Source organism: Hippopotamus amphibius, chromosome 3, assembly GCF_030028045.1.
Source record: "Hippopotamus amphibius kiboko isolate mHipAmp2 chromosome 3, mHipAmp2.hap2, whole genome shotgun sequence".
In the NCBI taxonomy this organism is placed as follows: Eukaryota; Metazoa; Chordata; class Mammalia; order Artiodactyla; family Hippopotamidae; genus Hippopotamus; species Hippopotamus amphibius.
Genome location: NC_080188.1, coordinates 77,653,190 through 77,674,460, shown reverse-complemented (window position 1 = coordinate 77,674,460; position 21,271 = coordinate 77,653,190). Strand labels below are relative to the sequence as shown.

General features: G+C 36.5%; 1 protein-coding gene across 1 annotated transcript in view; it reads left to right on the top strand.

Annotated features, from left to right (window-relative positions):
* Positions 1–21,271, top strand: part of TTC29 (tetratricopeptide repeat domain 29) — a 242,620-nt gene that overhangs the window by 112,813 nt on the left and 108,536 nt on the right. Inside the window, exons 9-10 of the mRNA XM_057728186.1 lie at positions 1,589–1,680; positions 18,439–18,562. Of these exons, the coding sequence (XP_057584169.1) occupies positions 1,589–1,680; positions 18,439–18,562 (216 nt within the window). The remainder of the gene's footprint in view (positions 1–1,588; positions 1,681–18,438; positions 18,563–21,271) is intronic.

The following is a 21,271-nucleotide window of genomic DNA, read 5'->3' as shown; positions in this document are numbered from 1 at the left end:
AGTACAGCTGAAGCCCTGGAGAAACCTATCTTCAGTCACTGCTAATTGACACAGCTGCATCAGTGCAAACCTCTGTGCTACTGGACTTGTAAGGTCTGCAAGCATCCTCTCTTCTCTTTAAGATTTCCTAGGGTCTAACATAGCACTGGCATACAGTAACAATATTTACTGAATAAATGAACTATTTTTGACACAAAATATAGTAATATTCAATCCTTAAATTTCTAGAATGTCATATAAAACATATATGGACCAAAAGAGACACTGGGCAGTCTCTTCCTAAATATTTTGATGTTTGAATTTAATAAGGCCTCATAACTTCAAAAAATTCAGAGGTTCTGCCCCTTAACTCAGAAAGCTCAATGTCAGGTCGTATCAGACTTAATCTAGGTGTGTCAGTTTTGCACGACAGAGTGAAAAGAATATTCTCAGGTTTATACAAGGCTTATTAAGAGGCTTAAAAATAAGAATCGAAATGAACTCCACAGGTTTAATGGGAATTAAAACACTGGGTCCACATATATCAGTAAGTTTTAATATCAGTATTATGTCAAGCAATCCCTTGTAATACACACATACACACATACACACACAAATTAAGAGGTATCACGTGGCCTCATTGAAGTTATTTCCCAAATATTAACTTTAAGAAAGTAAAGATGAATATCAAACCGCCTCTAACAGGCAAGCTTTCTTAGATGCCTAATTCAGGCCGAGCACACAGCATGGATGTACATCCTCCCTCTCGCTGAGTCTCCCTCTCAACGCCATCAAATGACTTTCACTAATTCTTTCTTAGAAAATGTGCAAAAAGGATTTCCATAGAGGTCTTTGGAGATTTCCTGTGTCTTCATGTGTGTAATAGGTTAGGTCAAGTAACAATGAAGGAGAAAGAAGGAAAGGGGATTTTATTTTATGTAGTTTCCTTCTTCTGGCGCTTGAAAGCGGAAAAAGAATAAACAGGAAAATTACACCACGCAGATAATGTCAGTGTTAAATTAAGATCATATGTTTGTCTGTGGCAGCCGTAATCTTTTGATTATTGAAGAGATTGTTGGTAATGAAGTACATTTGTAAGAAATATTTTTAGTGTATGCTGCATATGTGTACAAACTGTGAGATATGCCTCTAATAAAATGATAGATTTAGAAATTGCCTGGTACCTAAATTCATGCTTTCCAAACAACTATTTATAGAAAGAAAAGTGATATTTAATGTACCCTAGTAGACTATTATAATCTGCTTTATATTACCTAAGGTAATAGTCCCATATTTTAAAATAATGTTGTAAACCATTCAATTATTTATTCACACCTAAGTTATATCAATTGGAAGATTTTGGATTGTGCAGGAAAAGAATTATTTTTACTAAAGTATGACTTCATTGTCATGGCTCAAAGAGATCGCTGCGAAACAAGTTACACTATAGATAAAAATAAACCAAACCAACATGAATTTTTAATAAACAAAAAATATTTTATAGCGACATGAAAAACAACTATTAATTTGAATCTTTTCTGCTATGAAATGAAACATCAGTGAATCTGATCATGTTATATGTTTAATATGTACTCCTCTTCCCCCATAGGTCCTTAACACTTATGGTAAAATCTCAACAGACCTGGATGATGATCTCAGCCTGGGGAAAGCCTATGAAGCAACGGCCAAGGTCCTGCAGAGGTAAGTTAGCACATCCTTGTCTTGCTGTCACTGTGAATTCACTCAACTGTGAAAGACTTGAATTGTTTGAGGTCTGTCGCTTTCCATTACTGCCTGCTTAAATTTTAAGCAGTGCCCTTCTTAAGTGACCCTTTCATCGTAAGTTATTTTAAACCAATGTGGTATTTTTAAATATGTACCTAAACTCTCCTTTGTCTGTTCCTCTTTCATATTATTTTATTTTTGATTTTCTGGAAGTTTAGTGATGACCTTGAATGAGAGGGAAAAATCAGGTCACATCTCACAGGTTAAAAAAGCAGAGAGCACAGAGATATACAGTATGCTTCAGTAACTATGGTTCACTGTAATCTTTCCAGATCTCTTCTTGGAGGAAAGTTTCCATTTTATGCTTCAATCATGCTTCTTCCATTAAGACATCGCTCCTTTGAGCATATCTGGATAAACAATTGGGTGCAAAAACAATGTTCCCAATATTTCCTTTAAAACAGAAAATTGAACAAAAGTATACAAGAACAACTTGTGATACAAATTTTTCCATGGAAAATATATGATATAGCCTTCATTTATTGTATTGTGATTACTGTATACTCCTTTTAATCACTGCATTATATTTAAGCCAAGATAAAGTAAGATATGGCCTTGGTTTTTGGTATGTTACCTTATATCCAAGATACAGATTTTAAATAATTTCGTAGTAGTAGTAGTAGCAGCAATAATAATAATAATAATATAGGTTGTGTCAAATTCTAATTTCTTCCCATTTGTATTTCAGTTGTAAACACAAACAAGGTGGTGTTTTAAAAGGTAAAATTCTTATTCCAAAGGCATTTAAAATGTGTAATGCCTTGAAAGTGGATCTTCATTATGTAATTACCATTGCCAACATAATAATCATTAAATATTAAATAATTAATTAAATGTCAAAACACCAACACCAATGAAATGTAAGGTGCCCGACAAAATAAATAAAATGCACTGCAGTCATCACTGGGACAGACATATTTATAAGGAGACTCAGCCATGGGCAGGGCAAGCAACCTGTGCGTGCTGTGGTCCCTCCAAATAAAGACTGATAACCATCCTGTGAACGATCAACCCAGCTGTCCCTTACACTTTTACTGTTTACTTTCCCAATAATCACTGGAAAGAAGCAGATGTTTGAACACAAAAAAGAGATGTGTAAGGATTCAATTTAATGTCTTTTTGGAACACACCAACTCTGTGCCCTTTTGTCCAGCCCACTTTGATTATTTCATTACTTGATTCTGCTGTTAACGCTGTCCAGAAAATGACTGGATGATTTGCTTTGCTTTGTAGTAGCAGACCTGGCCTAAGCCTAAACAGTTAAATAAATGCCTCCTTTAACATGTTTATAAAATAATTTCTATAAAATGGCATTGTGCTCCAACATAACTAAAGAGATAAAACTTCTGGGAAAAATGTTTTCTTTCATAAACCTAGATTGAGCACTTACTATGTCACAGGAGAAGTGTTGGATTTCCCCTTTGGTTACTGATAGTCTTTATAATTACTTTTGAAACTTCTGAAGACCTGAGGTTATCTTAAAATACTTCTCATCTGTTAAACTGGGATCTCATCTGGAATATTTTCATTTCCATTCCAGGATTTGAATTCCTGGTCTATACAGTAAAAGCTAAGAGGAGAGATGAACGAGGTATCTTTGCAACAACAACAGACAATCAAATGTTTTAATTTGGCTGCTAAAGAATTATTCGAGGTTGAAGTGTGGAAAAGGATCCACATATATATACACCTATCCATGTATATATACCATATATATATACTTCTAATACATGTATATTCAGTTTTATATGTGTGTGTGTGATTTCTTTTTTGTATTCTTTTCCATTATGGTTTATTACAGGATATTGAATATAATTCCCTATGATGTATAGTAGGACCTTGTTGTTTATCTATTTTATACAATAATTTATATCTGCTAATCCCAAACTCCTAATTTATCCCTCCTCCAACCCCTTTCCCCTTTGGTAATCATAAATTTGCTTTCTATGTCTGTGAGTCTGTTTCTGTTTTGTAAATAAGTTCATTTGTATCTTATTTTAAATTCCATATATAAGTGATATCATATGATATTTATCTTTCTCTTTCTGACTTACTTCACCTAGTGTGATAATCTCTAGGTCCATCCATGTTGCTGCAGATAGTGGGATTATTTCATTCTTTTTCATAGCTGAGTAGTATTTCATTGTATACATGTACAATCTTCTTTATCCATTCATTTGTTGATGGATACTTGGATTGTCTCCATGTCTTGGCTATCGTAAGTAGTGCTGCTATGAACTTTGGGTGCATGTATCTTTTTGAATTAGAGTTTTCATCTTTTCTGGATATATACCCAGAAGTGGGATTGCTGGATCATATGGCAACTCTATTTTTAGTTTTTGAAGGAACCTCCTTACTGTTTTCCATAGTGACTGCACCAATTTACATTTCCACCAACAGTGTAGGAGAGCTCCCTTTTCTCCACACCCTCTCTAGCACTTATTATTTGTAGACTTTTTAATGATGGCCATTCTAACCAGTGTGAGGTGATTGTAGTTTTGATGTGCATTTCTCTAATAATTAGCGAAGTTGAGCACCTTTTCACGTGCCATTTGGCCATCTGTGTGTCTTCTTTGGAGAAATGTCTATTTACGTCTTCTGCCCATTTTTTGACTGGGTTGTTTGGTTTTTTGTTATTGAGCTGTTTGTGTATTTTGGAAATTAAACCCTTGCTGGTCACATCATTTGCAAATATTTTCTCGCAGTCCATAGATTGTCTTTTCATTTTGTTTATGATTTCATTTGCTATGCAAAAGCTCATAAGTTTAATTCAGTGCCGTTTGTTTAGTTTTGCTTTTATTTCTATTGCCTTCGGAGACTGACTAATCTAAGAAAATATTACTACAATTTATGTCAGAGAATGTTTTGCCTATTTTCTCTTCTAGGAGTTTTATGGTGTCATGTCTTATATTTAAGTCTTTATGCCATTTTGAGTTTATTTTTGTGTATGGTGTGAGGGAGTATTCTAACTTCATTGATTTACATGTGACTGTCCAGCTTTCCCAACACCACTTGCTAAAGAGACTGTCTTTTCTCCATTGTATATTCTTACCTCCTTTGTGAAAGATTAATTGACCATAGGTGTGTGGGTTTATTTCTGGGCTCTCTATTCTGTTTCATTGATCCATTCATCTGCTTTTGTGCCAATACCACACTGTAGCTTTATATTATTGTCTGAAATCTGGGAGGGTTATGCCTCCCAGTTTTTCTCAGGATTGCTTTGACAATTCTGGGTCTTTTATGGTACCATATACATTTTAAGATCATTTTTTCTAGTTCTGTGAAAAATATGGGTAATTTGATAGGGATTACATTATCTGTAGATTGCTTTGGGTAGTATGACCATTTTAACAATATGAATTCTTCCAATCCAAGAGCGTGGAATAGCTTTCCATTTCTTTGTATCATCTTCAGTTTACTTTATAGTTTTATAGCTCTCAGCATATAGGTCTTTCGCCTCCTTGGTCAGGTTTATTCCTAAATATTTTATTTTTTTGATGTGATTTTTAAAAGGGAGTTTTTTTCTTTTCCTTTCTGATATTTCATTGTTAGTGTAAAGAAATGCAACCGATTTCTGTATGTTAATCTTATATCCTTCTGCCTTGCTGAATTTGTTCATTAGTTCTGGTAGTTTTTGTGTGGAGTCTTTAGCGTTTTCTACATAGGGTACATGTTATCTGCATATAATGATGATTTTGCCTCTTCCTTTCCAATTTGGATATTTTTAATTTCTTTTTCTTGTCTGATTGCTGGGGCTAGGCCTTCCAATAGTATATTGAATAGAAGTGGTGAGAGTGGGCATCCTTGTCTTGTTCCAGATTTTAGTGGTAAGGCTTTCAGCTTTTCACTGTTGAGTATTATGCTGGCTGTGGGTTTGTCATAAACAGCTTTTATTATGTTGAGATATGTTCCCTTTATACTGATTCATTAGGAATTTTTATCATGAATGGATGTTGAATTTTATCAAATACTTTCTCTACATTCATTGAGATGATCATGTGGTTTTTTCTTTTCTTCTGTTGATATGGTATATCACATTGATTTGTGTATGTCAAACTATCCTTGTGACTATTGGATGACTCCAACTTGATTGTGGTATATGACCTTTTTTATGTGTTGTTGGATTCAGTTTGCTAATATTTTGTTAAGGATTTTTACATCTATATTCATCAAAGATATTGGCCTGTAATTTTCTTTTTCGGTAGGGTCTTTGTCTGGTTTTGGTATCAGGATAACGGTGACTTCATAGAATGACTTTGGGCATGTCCCCTCCGTTCAATCTTTTGGAATAGTTTGAGAAGAATTGGTATGAATTCTTTGTATGTTCAGTAGAATTCCCCAGTGAAGCCATCTGGTCCTGAACTTTTGTTTGCAGGGAGGTTGTTTTTCTTTGTTTGGGTTTGTTTTGTTTTGTTTTGTTTCGTTTTTTAACGGATTCTATTTCACTTCTAGTGATCAGTCTGTTCAGATTATTTCTTCTTGATTCAGTTTTGGTGGGCTGTATATTTCTAGAAACATGTTCATTTTTCTAGGTTGTCAACTTTGTCGGCATATGATTGTTCATAGTATTCTCATGGTTTTTTTGTATTTCTGCGATATCAATTGTTATTTCTCCTCCTTCATGTCTTATTTTGCTTATTTGGTCCTCTCTGTGGGACTGGAGCACTCCCATTGGGAGAGAAGCCACTGAGTATTCCTCCACAGGAACTGTCCACCTGGAAGTGAGTTCTGTGATGTCATCTGTCATCTGTTGTGTGGGCTCATAAAGTACACTGTTTTTGGCACTGCCCTTGGCTCTGTCTCCACCATGGGAATGCAGGCAGTCAGCCCTGGTGTCCCTCAGGCACTGTGTTCACAAAGCCATCAGTGCAGTTTTGTAGGCACAGATCCACTGAAATCAGGTACCAAGACTGCAGTAGTCGAACACCTGGACCTGCCATTGGAGCTATAGAAGCAGCCCTGACCCTGGCCCTGCCTCCACGTGTGTGCAGCCACAAAGCCCACAGCTGCTAACTCTGGACCCACCCCAGCCATGGGAGCACCCATAATCCACTTGGATGTCCCACAGGCACTGGATTTGTAAAGCCAGCAGTGGAAGCAGCAGCATAAATTCACAGATTGCACAGCCACAGAGAGGATTCAGATTTCACCCCTGATTCCTTAGTGGCTTAGCCCCTGAGGATTGGCTCTGATTTCAGCCCAGCTTCCATGTGTGTGCAGCCCGCTGGCACTTGTGTGCTTCCAGAGCTTGTAGAGGCAAAGCCACACCAGCTGTGAGCACTTGGAGAGTGAGGCTGCTATAGCATGGGCTCTGCCTCTTCCTTTATGTGCCTGTTAATGGTGGTGCTCTGCTTCTATGGTGGACCTAGGCTCCTTCTGTGTACACCCCAGTTGCAGCCTGTTCCACGCTCTAGCCCCATCGGGCTGTCTCTGCACAGCCAATCCTAGTCCTCTCCCTGGGTCTGTCCTCTGATGCCTGAGTTTCAGCACCCAGCCCCTGTGTGCACCAGCAAATGCACGTCTTGGGCTACAGAGTGCAACGAGGTGACCGTCTCTGCAGGTGTCTCTCTGTTCTGCTTGCTGCAAGCTGGTTGCTGCACTCTCCTCTGAGCCTTTGAAACTCCCTTTCTGTCCCAGCTGATCTCCTAATCGAAGAGTCTTCTCAGCATGAGGGAACTTTTCTTCTTTCACAGCTTCCTCCCATGGGCATAGGTCCCATCACAATTCCTTTTTTTCCCCTTCTTTCACCCTACCTGGTTACATGGTGATCTTTCTTGCAATTTTGGCAGTCTGAGATCTTCTGCCAGCATTCAGTAGGTGTTCTGTCAGAATCGTTCCACATGTAGATGTATTTTTTATGTATTTGTGGAAGGAGGTGAGCTCCACATCCTTCTATTCCACTACCTTGATTGGAGCTCTTCGGATCCAGCTATATTTGATATATCATGAACTAGGGTATGTTTTGGGGGACGATGATATTCCAGCACGCTCAACAATCTGGCAGCCCTCCTTGGGGCAAACATATAATGGGCAAGAAAATGTATCCCCATCTTACTTTTATACCAAATGGAGTGAATTCCACTTGTTAGAGTTCCCATCTACTAAAATACCAATGATGCCATCAATGGTTTGTATAGCAGGCATGGGTTCTTAATTGTATAATGTTATGTAATGCACAAAAGAGTACAGGAAAGGCTTCCTCTGAGATCATAAGGAAATAGTGTCCCAAGGCCACTGCAAGCTTTCCAATCCAAATCTGCTGTTATGCAGCATCGTTCCTGTTTTTGGAGGAGCACTCAGGGGAGTGTAAACCTCAGCATACTCTTTCACCATTTGTGCAAAATAACTCTAGAAACAGATGTTTCAAAAACAAAAATCCTATCCATGTAGACAATAGCACCCTAGATATTTGATAAGTCTTATTAAATTGAGACCACTAATGACTAGAAGTACTGTGATCATTTTGTGGTCATTTATAGACAATTTCGCTTCAACGGCTAGGTGTTCTTTGACACACACACACACGCACATATGCACACACACACATATCCCTTTCATAATCCTAAACTGTCCTCAGATTAGCAGTAACATGCAAGAAATGGAGCACAACCAAAATAGAGGAAATTATAGTGGTGGTGACTGAAAAATAAATCAAGCTGCGTATGAAGCTTAGCATCACCTCTAAATCTCTCTCTCCTACCCTGTGCAACTGCACAAGTTTCACTAATGGGAGTCCTATCGCTATAAACATATTTTATCTCTTTAAAGGAAATGGAAGAGGATAGCCATGTCTAGGATAAGTGTGTGTTTAAGGCCATCAGCTGAGCGTGCGTGAAAGGTGAATAAGCTGTAAGGCTGGAAGCTTCTAAAATGGTTATAAGAATTTATACTAAGCCTTCAGTTGAAAAACATGCCACATTCCCTCAAGACTCAGGACTTGGTAATACAGTTGCCCGTTTGGTAATGCTAGACTCAGCCCTGCTATTAGGGTTATTGATGAAGGTTTTACTAGTGAGCTGCATTTGTTATTTTTGCTATTGGTCTGAATAATATTAATTGCACAAGGGTTTAAGCAGCATAATAGAAAATAAGCATTTACAATGTCTTTTTCCCTCCTACTTGGAATGAGTGAAAAAAAAGTTGGTATTCTAAAATAAGAACAATTACCTATGATACAGCTATAAAAGCCAGAATTATGGTCCATAAAACAAAGAGAGAGTGAGTTGAGAAATTACCAGGTAAATATGATTATTATATAGATAAACCATTTTAATTAAATAGAGGGAAAAAAACTTATTTTCCTTATGACATGTTTTTTTGGCTCCATTTACTGAAATGCTACAATTCTCCAAACAATCAGGATGACTTTTAAAAAGAATCTAGGAGAAAAATGACAAAAATGAGAGTTGTTCAAGGCATACTGGTCATAACTAGCCCGTCTCTGGGCTTATTCCTTGCCAATTGTAAATTTTCTTGCAAACTCGGGTTAAATTATTTCCTAGAAAACTTTCCACAGTGGAGATCTTTAAATCAATCAGTACAAAGTTTCAAGTGTGAAAATTACCTTTCTATTATAGCTGAAAATTAATTTCTTCTTGCTTGAGAGAAATGACATGCCCTAGTAATTTTCATATATTCTTTAAAATGGAACATCCAGACTTTGATGCGAAATTTCCTAAAAATGACCCCCCAAAATACATCAAAACATTTCTATTAATTCATGAAATTAAGAATAGCTTTTTACATTTTCTCCTGTCACTGATTCCATTTGCCTTATTACTTTCATCTGTGGCCCACAAACTTGGTGGCACAATCAACAAACCCCTCAGTGGCTGTTTCATCTCTGCTCTATTTGATTTCTTCTCTCTGAGTAAATGATTAAGTTTTCATGCATTGGTTCAACCAAAATCTGTGTTCACTCAACCACATCCTTTATTGATTACTTCTACTGCAAACAGTAGGCCAAGTGTGATATACATAATTGGACAGTTGTCAGGGGATGTGGGTGTTAACAGTCCTGTTTTCCCAATTGGAAACTGGAATCACCTTGATACACAAATATTCTGCACTGTTTCATTCTCATTCTTTGGACCGAGGAGTCCTGTTCCTCAGAATATATGTTTTTAACTCTCTAAGGTCTGGTTGAATGAATTTAATGATTATACCATATAATATGCTGTTCAAGTTGCACCTGTGCACTGCATATAGAAAACTGGAATTAATATTTGTCTAACATTTTAACCTTGTCCTTTAACTTATACCAATAAACTGTAGCTTTTCTGTAAGAAAATATTTGATTCTTCTCCTTCCAAAGAAAGACTGGTTTCTAAATCTATTGCTAACTTTTAAATTTGGAAATCCTTTAAGCAGCATGTAATGTTTATATTTCAGACGCCATATTAACAACTTTGCTGGCTATAGCACTGCATATTCATTGAGTGGGGCATATAATTTATAATAGGAAGCCTTTTTCTCTAGCATTATTTGTTAGAATAAGTTCCAGATAATTTTGGATGTTTTGGAGATCTGTTGCTCCTTTGGGAGAAAAACAACTTGACTCATCCAGCAATAGTTTTATTTATACTGTTTTGTGTTTCTTGTTCACTGAACTTGTTTTTTTGTTTGTGTATGTTGTGATTTAACCATCCTCAGCCAGCCAAACCTAATCCAGAATGTTCTTCTATCAAAAATAGAACCGCTTTTAGAAACACGACCATAAATAAGCTTCAGTGAATCGTTTTTTTACTGAATAAAAATAATACTTTTCTCTTATGGTTTTAAAATGTTGTGCAAAGTCTCTACTTTTTTTTATTTCATCAATTTTTTCTTGCATATTAAAGTCCAAGAAAGATCTTTGAAAGTTAACACCAATATGATAAATTTAGTCCTAGAAATCTGCAAGTTTGCTTAAAATTCTAAGCTAAATAACTTTTATTTGCTAATTTTTTATACTCTCGAGCTCTTGCAATACTATTTTCATTGTTCAACAAAATAAATATTAAATTAATGTGTACCTCCATGATATTTTGCTCCATATCTGCATTTGAACTATTGCTCAAACAATTCATAATTTTTCTGGAGAATTGAACTGTGCCTAACTGTGGAAGGAGATTATTCATAATGTTGTTATGAAAAAGTAAGAACAGAATCATAAAAAGCAATACTGACAACTTTGAGAATGTAGAATTCCATTCCATTTCTGAAATGTAGAGCATTCTTTTACCAATAAGAAAGAAAAAAAGGAATGGATTGGCAGTACCTGATACCCAAGTAAACAAAAAGTGTTAGTTCTTTGACTCTGCTCCCTAGAAAATAGACACCAGGACTTTGTGTGTCTGTCTTGCAGAGTGTGTGTTCAAATTATGGTGTTTAATTCATTGCATAATGGAAGATTTTCAAAAAGTAATGCTTAGCTAAATTGACTTTTCTTCTCAGCTAGTGTCAGATAATACCAAGCAGAAAGCTATGGGTATGATAGCTTTTTCTTTCACTGAGAGGTACTAATAATGCTAGCTGTCATTTATTGAATTGTTACTATGTGCCAAGCTATACATATATATATACTTTTTCATCTCACAGTAACTTATGGCCATTTTAAAAATGAGGAAACAGAAGCTGGGAAAGAGTGCAAATGTCATCAAAGTTATTCATCTACGAGGCCAAGCTGGGATTCAAGCCTAGAACTTTCTAATATCCACCGTAGCACACATAGTGATTTTAAAGCAATTTAATTTATTTTTACAAACATATTACAGCTTATCTATGAAAATGAATGTTGTTCTCATCAAATCTTGGAAGGTTATACAAGTTTATACCTCTAATCCTGATACTACCTGTTTAAAATCAAACTTTTTTGAAATACTTTCTGAGTTGTGGCATATCCTTAGGAATAGTTCCTATAGCTACACACCACTGATTGAGAGGTGGGCTTGATCTTTGAAAACAGCTAAAAGGATCTAGAGACACATTACAAAACATAGAAAATAATCTCTTTGGGTAATCCCGTTTTTAGAACAAAATACATTAAATTACTTGTGAATACTTTATACTGCTACACTATGAACGGGTTTCCTAAAGATTAATTCCTAAAAATGCCATCAGTTTCATCATTAGATGACATCACTTGGAGGGAACTGTCTTCCTTTGCATGCCTTGTATATCTGGACAATTGGAAAGATGGATGTGAAGTACAGGGGGGGAAATATAGATGTGCCAGGTATGTGCATATAGAAATTAGGACACATCGTAGCAGTATATGAAATTGCCCATAGCAAGCATTTAATGGAGGGAAGAGGAAGGTCTTGGACAGAACCCTGGAAACAGCCAACTTTGGGTAGGCAGAGGCCTCAACGTTAGTAAGGTATTGGGAAAATGAGAGATACAGGAAAAATGAGAGAATAAGAGAGTACTAGGTGCTAGAGAGGGAGAGACATTTGGGGAAGATGGATGGTTAACAGCAGTGATGCCCAATCTGTGCTGAAGACCTGGGTAAGGGTGGAGGAGGAAGAAAGACAGAGTAGAGCAAAGAGCCTGTGACTCTGTAAGCACACTAAACCTTTTATGCAGTTCAAAGATGTCTCCCACAACGCATATTACACTTTTTCAAATATCTATTGATGTTTTGCGACCCCCCACTGTTTTCACTAGAGTTGGCTCCCTATCATTTTGACTCCCTTTTAAGACCAAATTTACCCCACGAAGACTAGACTTGCTCTTGTGAAGATATTCAAGTTAATGTGTTCCAGGTTTCAAAGCACTACAGGCAGTCCACAGTACTTATCACAGTTAATCCTGCATATGAATGTATACATTTATCTCTCCAAATAGACAGTGAGACTGTTAAAGGGCAGGAATCATATTCCCCAGTTACGAGAACATTCTAGGGTAGTTGATAGTCTCTCAAAGATGTTCCTGAAATAAAAAGATGTTCTTGATGTTACTGAAATATTCAGGAGACAGGAGTTTACAGTCATGGTCTCCAAACATCCAATAACACGTTCTCCAATGGCTTACCAGGAAGCTTAACTTTTATGTGTTCTTCATAAGTGTTTCCCTTCTCAAATTTTCAACTATTTCACTATTCAAAAATATATGAAGGCCTAATATATACTAAGAACTCTGCTAGAACCTATTTATCTTTATAAGTGTTTTGCCACTTGTATAGGTGATTTTACTGATACCTGAGATTTCACCACTAAGGGACACTTGCAAGAATAAACTGCAGTTCACCTTTTATAAACTTTTTAAAGGTTTTATTTATTTTTTTAAATAACAGCTTTATTTATTATTGAGATATAATTCAGTACCATACAATTCACCCCTCTTTTTGACATTTAAAGACTAGTTTTATTAAATGCTTAATATAGATCACAGATTGTGGATTAATGATATACAATTTTTCCTCAGAGCTACTGTATTTATTTCAATGCAGATCACAGAAAAATAGCATTTAGACAAAATATTTCATTTCAGTCAGTGTTCCAAGGCAGCTTGACATTTTTTCCAAGTTTAATATGAGTTCTAACCTTAGATAATTCCTCCTTGGCTATAAACATAATTTCCCAATTCATTTTAGCTGATTTTGTAGAACAGCCAAACAAATTTTAATTTTCCCAGTAGTGATGCTAACACACACACCCCATTCATGAGATTATTTTATGAAAACTCTAAATGTATGAAAATGTTTTAGCCTGAACTTATTTATTCCATATACTGTCCATTTCTGGTGTGACAAATTTCAAGTTCTTACTACTAAAAATCAAGTATTACCTTTTATATTACTTTTTCAAGTGCTTTTGCAACTATTTATTGCATATCGTAATAATATAGCTCATCAATTATTGATTATAGACATTCATGGAAAAAATGACTCTGTGGTGAGTTCTATTTGCTCAGAGACGTGGGTGAATGTTAAATTTTGCTATTTTAACTGCAACCAGGAAAATGAGGGCCATTTTGCAAATGAATGTGTAAGGTTAGAACTGTCAATACTTTGATGCCCAGACTACAAACAGAACAGTGTTGAATATTTGATTGCTTTATGGTTATATACACATGACATAAACACAAACGCAAAAAATTAGGTGAGTTAATTTTTGCTTAAAATTAAATTGGGTCAATACAGATAGAGATTTATTAGAACTATAAAGTAATTAGACCAGTTTTAGAGTTGTTCAATCTCATTATGTCCTAGTCATATCATGTATACACATATAAATTCAATATATTAATTTTAAACTTCCTAGAAAATTTTAATCAAAAATTCATTAACCAATGAACTAACCTAACCCGTTATACTGAATGAGTAGCTTTATTTTCAGATTTCACTGAATCTAACATTCTTCCTATTGGACTATACACCCTACATACCCAAGGAAAAAAACATTCTAACTAAACTGTGACCTAATACTTCCTTATTGCTTAAAATTTTGATCTTATACTTAATAAAAGAGCTACTTTAGACTCATTTACACATAGGTATTTTTTATAGTGACTCTCAAGAATTCATGTAAAAAGCAAGTATAAAGAAAGTAAATTTATTATACTCCTCAAACATCTTTGCATTCAAAGTCCAGTTCTTCCAAATCACTTTTAAACTCAGAATTGTCACTATCTTTTTTTTATCAGCCATATTATCTTTTGTGTCATCAAGAACGTTGATGCTCGGCTTCTCTGGTGGTGCAGTGGTTAAGAATCTAACTGCCAATGCAGGGGACACGGGCTCAATCCCCGGGCCGGGAGGATCCCACATGCTGCAGAGAAACTAAGCCTGTGCGCCACAACTACTGAATCCCACGTACCTAGAACCCATGCTCCACAATAGGGAAGCCACTGCAGTGAGAAGCCTGTGCACCACAACATACAGTAGCCTCTGCTCTCCACAACTAAAGAGAGCCTTGCACAGCAACGCAGACCCAATGGAAGCAAAAATAAATAAATAAATAAATAAATAAATAAATAAATAAATAATAATAAATCTTTAAAAAAAAAAAAAAAAGAACATTGGTGCTGTATAGCCTTTCTTAAAGTAGTGTTCCAGTATCCCCTCCAATATTTCTTCCAAGTCATGGACACTCAATCTGCCAGCCTTGAAGCTGGTGCTTTCTTATCTTCCAGGATTTCAGTAAAAGGTTTTTAGAAAACAACCAGTCCTTGTATTTCTTTCTGAAATTATCCTTAAATGGTTGTTGACAGAAAAATCAAGGCATTGTGATCACAGGTCATGTCCAGAAACATGGACAAACGCAGCAACAGCTATGACTTGACTGCCCCGTGTCTGACAGAGCCTATGAGACGCCACCTGTTCTAAGGGATCCCGATTTCAGAAATGTTAAAATGTGGGAAAGTGTGTGTTTCAGAATCAGCAAAATATGTATTAATGTTGCTACATTTTTCTATACTTGTAGTAATTTAAAATTTTGTAGCAAAGCTTCTCCATATGCGATATTTGACACCATCCTGTCTGGAGCTCCTATGAGTAAATCTTTGCCCTATAAACATAAAGAAATGCCCATGCAAGAATCAGCTCAGTTGCAAAACAGCCTCTTCCTTTCAGAATTTCATCTTGTGATTTATTAAGGGTTGTGGCACAGATGCTCACTGGGAACTGTTGACCTCTGAAAGCAAACAGGGGTAGTTCTAGGGATTCAGAGACATTCAGGAGTAAGTAAGAATTTTTCCTTTATTATGCTCCATTGAAGAACACAATTACAGGACTTTTTGTTATTTTAAAATCGTTAGATTCTGGATTTTGTCACTTTAATAAAAAAATTTCAACAGTTCTGACATGATTTAACAGTGGAATTGCAGGGACTTCCCTGGTGGCGCAGTGGTTAAGAATCTACCTGCCAGTGCGGGGGACATGGGTTTGATCCCTGAGCCTGCACTCTAAAGCCCATGAGCCACAACTACTGAGCCCATGTGCCACAACTACTGAAGCCGACACACCTAGAGCCCGTGCTCTGCAGCAAGAGAAGCCACCGCAATGAGAAACCTGCTCACCACAATGAAGAATAGCGCCCACTTGCCACAACTAGAGAAAGCCTACAGGCAGCAACGAAGACCCAACGCAACCAAAAATAAATAAATAAATAAATAAATAAATAAATAAATAAAAACAATGGAATTGCATATCATCTTAGATTCATCATTCATTTTTAGGGATTGACCAAAAAAAAAAAAAAAGCCAGACATTCAACAGATACTGAATGTCTTCAGCATGCTTCATTTGGAGCCATTATTTTGAAATCACTTCTTACTTTGTTCATAACATTTTAATTCTTTATGACTCTGAATCAGCAGTCTTTGAATCAGCAGTCAAATGTCTCTTGAGTGGGACTTTGGTTTCAACTACCTCTGCAAGAGGCAGTGACAGCATATGATACCTTGGATGGAGCTGTTTTCAAAAATTATGGTCTGTCTCTTTGGTTGCTCAAGGATTTTTCACCTTGGTTCTTTTATTTATGTATGTATATATGTATGTATGTATGTATGTATGTATGTATTTATTTATTTATTATTTTTCGGGGGGTACACCAAGTTCAATCATCTGTTTTTATACACATATCCCCGTATTCCCTCCCTCCCTCGACTCCCCCCCCACCCTCCCTTGAGTCCCCCCCCCCCCCCCCGTCCCAGTCCTCTAAGGCATCTTCCATCCTCGAGTTGAACTCCCTTTGTTATACAACAACTTCCCACTGGCTATCTATTTTACAATTGGTAGTATATATATGTCTGAGATGGATCTATATGTAACGAGGTGGATAGACCTAGAGTCTGTCATACAGAGTGAAGTAAGTCAGAAAGAGAAAGACAAATATTGTATGCTAACTCACATATACGGAATCTAAAAATGGTACTGATGAACTCAGTGGCAAGAACAAGGACACAGATGCAGAGAATGGACTGGAGAACTCGAGGTTTGGGAGGGGGCAGGGGGTGAAGGGGAAGCTGAGACGAAGCTAGAGAGTTCACCTTGGTTCTTAATCTGTTAGGCCCCCAAGTGTTCTTCACATAAGACATCACTACAACTGGCTCCTAGAAGAAAAGACCCGGTCTCTTTAGACTGGCTTCAAATAATCAGCTCCTTTAGAGAGATATCTAGACTCTTCCCATTTCTTTTTCTTCCCTTACTGTTTAGCTCTAACGCATATGAAACTAAGATTTGTATATCTTTGGGGTAGCATTCAGATCACGAGGAATTAATAAATATTTAGGACTCAGATTTGTAAAATGAGAGCAGAATATAAATAATAGACGTTTCTGAATATAATTCATTGAAAGCTTTAAAATGATGTGCCTCTCTGTTTTTTTGACCAATGCTCCCCACGTTATTTATGTATTTTATTTGTTTGTTTATTTAATATTCTAGATACAAGTACTTTGTTATTTTTTCTTCCAGCTTTATTGAGATGTAATTGACATACAGCACTAAGTTTACAGTATAATGATGTACAATATAATGATTTGACCCCTCTATTCTTTATCAAAGAAAAAAAAAATTAGCCAAATTTGTTTTAGTCAGTTAGCTGCCCTAACAATCTCCAAAATCTCAGTGACACATGACAATAAAGTCTTATTTCTTGTTTATATAAATTCTTGCCGTTTACCAGATGCTTGTGGCAGAAGCCAGGCTCCTTCCATCTCGAGGCTTTATCTTTCCTTCCTTGAATCCTGGTTAGGAGATTTCAGAATCATTGTTTTTGTTCTAATACCTCCAGCAGGTATTTTATGAATCACATATGCCTCCCCTCAAAGAACTGGTTTCATTTGCAAAGGAATGTGGAAATTTTCAACATTTTTAGAGATTTTATTAAACAAACAAACAAACAAACCAGCTTTACTGAAGTATAATTCATACACCACGCATTCACCCTTTTAACGTCTACAATTCGGTAGTTCTTAGTATGTTCACACAGTTATGCAACCATCACCACTAATTTTAGACCATTTTCTTCACTTGGAAAAGAAACCCACAGCCATTAGCAGCCACTCCCAAATCCCTCCCCCAGCCCCACCGCCAGCCCCATCCTCTGGTAAATACTAACCTACTTTCTGTTTCTATGGATTTGCCAGTTCTGGACATTTCATGTAAATGGAATCATACAGTATATGGGGGTTTTTGTGTAACTGGCTTCTTTCACTTGGCATGTTTTCAAGGTTTATCCATATTGTAGTATGTACCACTACTGCGTTCCTTTTTATGGCTGAATAACGTTGCATTGAACGAATATAGCACATTTTGCTTATCCATTCAATTGAGAGACATTTGGGTTGTTTCCAAGTCTTAGCTATTATCATAATGTTGACATGAACATTCACGTACAAGTTTTTGTGTGGACATGTTTTCACTCGTCTTGGGTTTATACATAGGAGTGGAATTCTTGGGTCATACGGTAACTGTATATTATACTTTTTGAAGAACTGACAAGTTGTTTTTCCAAGCAGCTGCACCATTTTACAATCCCGTCAGCAATGCGTAAGAGTTAAAGGCTTAAGTCCTAACTCATATATTCCATCAAAGACAAGCCACATATTTTTTAAATTTACACTTTACATTTCATCATCCTGATAACTGTCTTACACTTTCTAAAGCAAAGACACACAAAAATCTTCTCTTTACTGTGATATTAAATAAGATGATACTCCAGGAGTTTCTTATTTTATTTTTTCTAGCCAAGGAGAGATGGCAGAAGCAGTCAAATACTTGAAAAAAGTTGTGAAAATTGCAAGAAACAATTTTCAAAGGCTAGATTTTGTGAGAGCAAGTACAATGCTTGGGGACATCTACAACGAAAAAGTGAGTATAACGTGTTCCTTGCTTGCAAGGGAGAATTTGCAGAATTTTAAAATTCTGTTTTCATGTGATCCTCACCTTCCCGTAGTATGTTGTACAGAATGGCCCCAGGACCGCAGGACTCAGTCAATGCACATGGCAGAAAGTGGGAAGAGAAACGCCTCTTACTCCCTCCTCTTCCAGGACCTGACTGCCGTCTGGGCTCAGGCACCACAAGCTGCTAACACTGATTCCTGCCTTCATGCTCAACGCAGAGTCCAAGTGATTTTCGACTGGAAGAACAATTAAAATATTTCAATTCAAAGAAACTTCATGATAACAGTTGGCTTTTACCTGCTGACACTAACATTCACCTCTCTTGCTCCAAATTCTTGTTTTATTAATCCAGCTGCGATGCCTCTGCTAGGACCCTCAGGAGAAGAATGGAGAATCCCAAGAGTAATTCTGGAGGAAATATGGAATTCTAGCAACAGGTTATGTGCAAAAAAGAGAGAGAGAAGAGGAAAAAGTCTAAAATAAAAGTATCTCGTCCAAGAGGCTATTACTAATGAAATGGATCATCATAATGGACTTTTATTTTCTCCTGACTTTATCTTTTATTACCCATATTCTCCTTTAGAAGCAGTATGAAAAGAGGCTTGTTTCTCTAGTTATACTTGCTGTTTTGATCATGAGTAGGATCTATCATTTTTGAGGGTAGTGACATTCTGACATTGTGTTGATACACCTTGTCGGAATCTTTTTGAGAGACTGTATATATAGTGATGAAAAGCACTAACTCTGAGACCAGACGGGATTCAAAGCCCAGCTTTTTCCCTGATAAGATCTGTGACCTGAGACAAGCTACTTACCTTCTAAGCACTTGTTTTCTCACCTCCTAAGGTTGTTGTGAGTGTTGACTTAATACATGTAAGGCACTTAGAGCAACATCTGGCAGGGGAAACAAGTACCATCTATATAAAGTAGTAGAGCCATTATTAATCTCCATGCCCTTACGAGGTATCGCACAATTCCCCTTTTCCCGAGGCTTTGAGTAACCTACCCCAGGTCTCCAAGCTTCTAGGTGGCAGTGGTATTCAAACTCATACTCTGAACCAGTATAGTCTTTTATTTGCCATGTAATTCATTTTGATCATTTCAGAATTATTTAGGCTTTTTTTTTTAAGGAAATAAGAGTCTGAAATTAATTTAAATGAATAAAATTACCGTCTTTAGTTCCTGCTATGGGAAGCGTGATTTCAAATAAGGCATGTCATTTCTTTTTACACCAGCTCTCTTCTTGCCCTGGCTCAGTGGCCTCCTCCCTCCCTGTCCTCTCCCTGACAATCAGAAACTCCCTTTTGTCTTGACTGCCACCCTCCTTCTTCTCTCCTCCTCCCTCACCCACCTTGCTCTCTTCTCTCCTGCCCCTGTCTTTCCCCACACTCCATGGTTGTCTTCTCCCTCTGGTCGCCCCTGCTTTGCCACCCATCTTTCTTTGTGGCCCCCCAATCTTTCACCCCTAGGTCTTTCTCTCTGCTGGGTGCTCCTTCTGCCACCCCCATCTCTGTGATCTACTCTCTGCCTCTGGTGCCTCCTGTCTTGTTGATTTTGTATTTCCTTTTGTTTACTTTTCAGGATACTGTGGTGGGAAAAAAAAGGAGATTTTTTTTACAAGCTTATGCACTTGTAAGGCTTACAGTCTTAGGGAGCTTATCCTATGGTGGCAAAATGGACATTCCTAATAAATATATATATTCTTACCTTTTAAAAGGATTGTTCTTCAAAGGAGAAGTGCAAAAATCACAAACTGTTTTATCTTACCACCAAACAATATCCAGAACTCAGTTTTTTTAGTATAACATGGACATCAGGTATCAGCCTATATTCTCCCAATTACAGAAAGCATAAGGAAGATAAAAACAATAAACATTTCTGAGGGGGAATATTTTTATGCTTGCATTTTTCTTAATTTTCTTACCAAGACTTTGTATCTTCTCAATATGTATTTTATTCTCTGATTAGTAATTCTTAAAGAAGAGTTTAATATCTAAAGCTAGAGACATGAGTAATATCCAAAGATTGTGTCAACTACCAAAGTTGATTTTTTTTTTACCAGGTTATCCCTATTCTAACATAAAATTTGGAGGATTCTGGGTATTCATGCTCTCTTCAAATATGCATGCCTGCAATCATACCAGTAGATTCATATACCTTGCTAATTGCCTATATCTTAATATAATAAATAATCACTGATAAATAGTATAGTATTAAGAACATAATACTATAATAATTTTATGACATCGTAGACTTCAAGACAAAGCTTTATTTGACACTAAAATTGCTAATGTTACATTTAGTTTTTGTGCCTCACTGTGATTCTTTGCGGGTATTTCCTCAAGTCAGAAAATCTACTGATGACTTCTCAGAATAACTCTTGAGTTGTTAAGTCATTACTCTCATTACTATAAGAGTATGGTTTGAAACTGTATAGCTAAGTGGATTAGAACTAACTGATAGTTATTTTTGTCTCCTTGTCTTTTTGACACAAGGTGAGAGCCTTGATGACATCCTGAATTTCCTCCTAGTTCTACAAAGCCATTTCCTAGGAAAGCTTTGACAAGTTTTTTCATGTCTCTGCTATTCAGTTGCTTATGAATGTTTCCTAATTGTATTAAATGCCTTTGTTCAAGTTATACACCTAAAAAATTTCACACATGCTATCTATTAAGC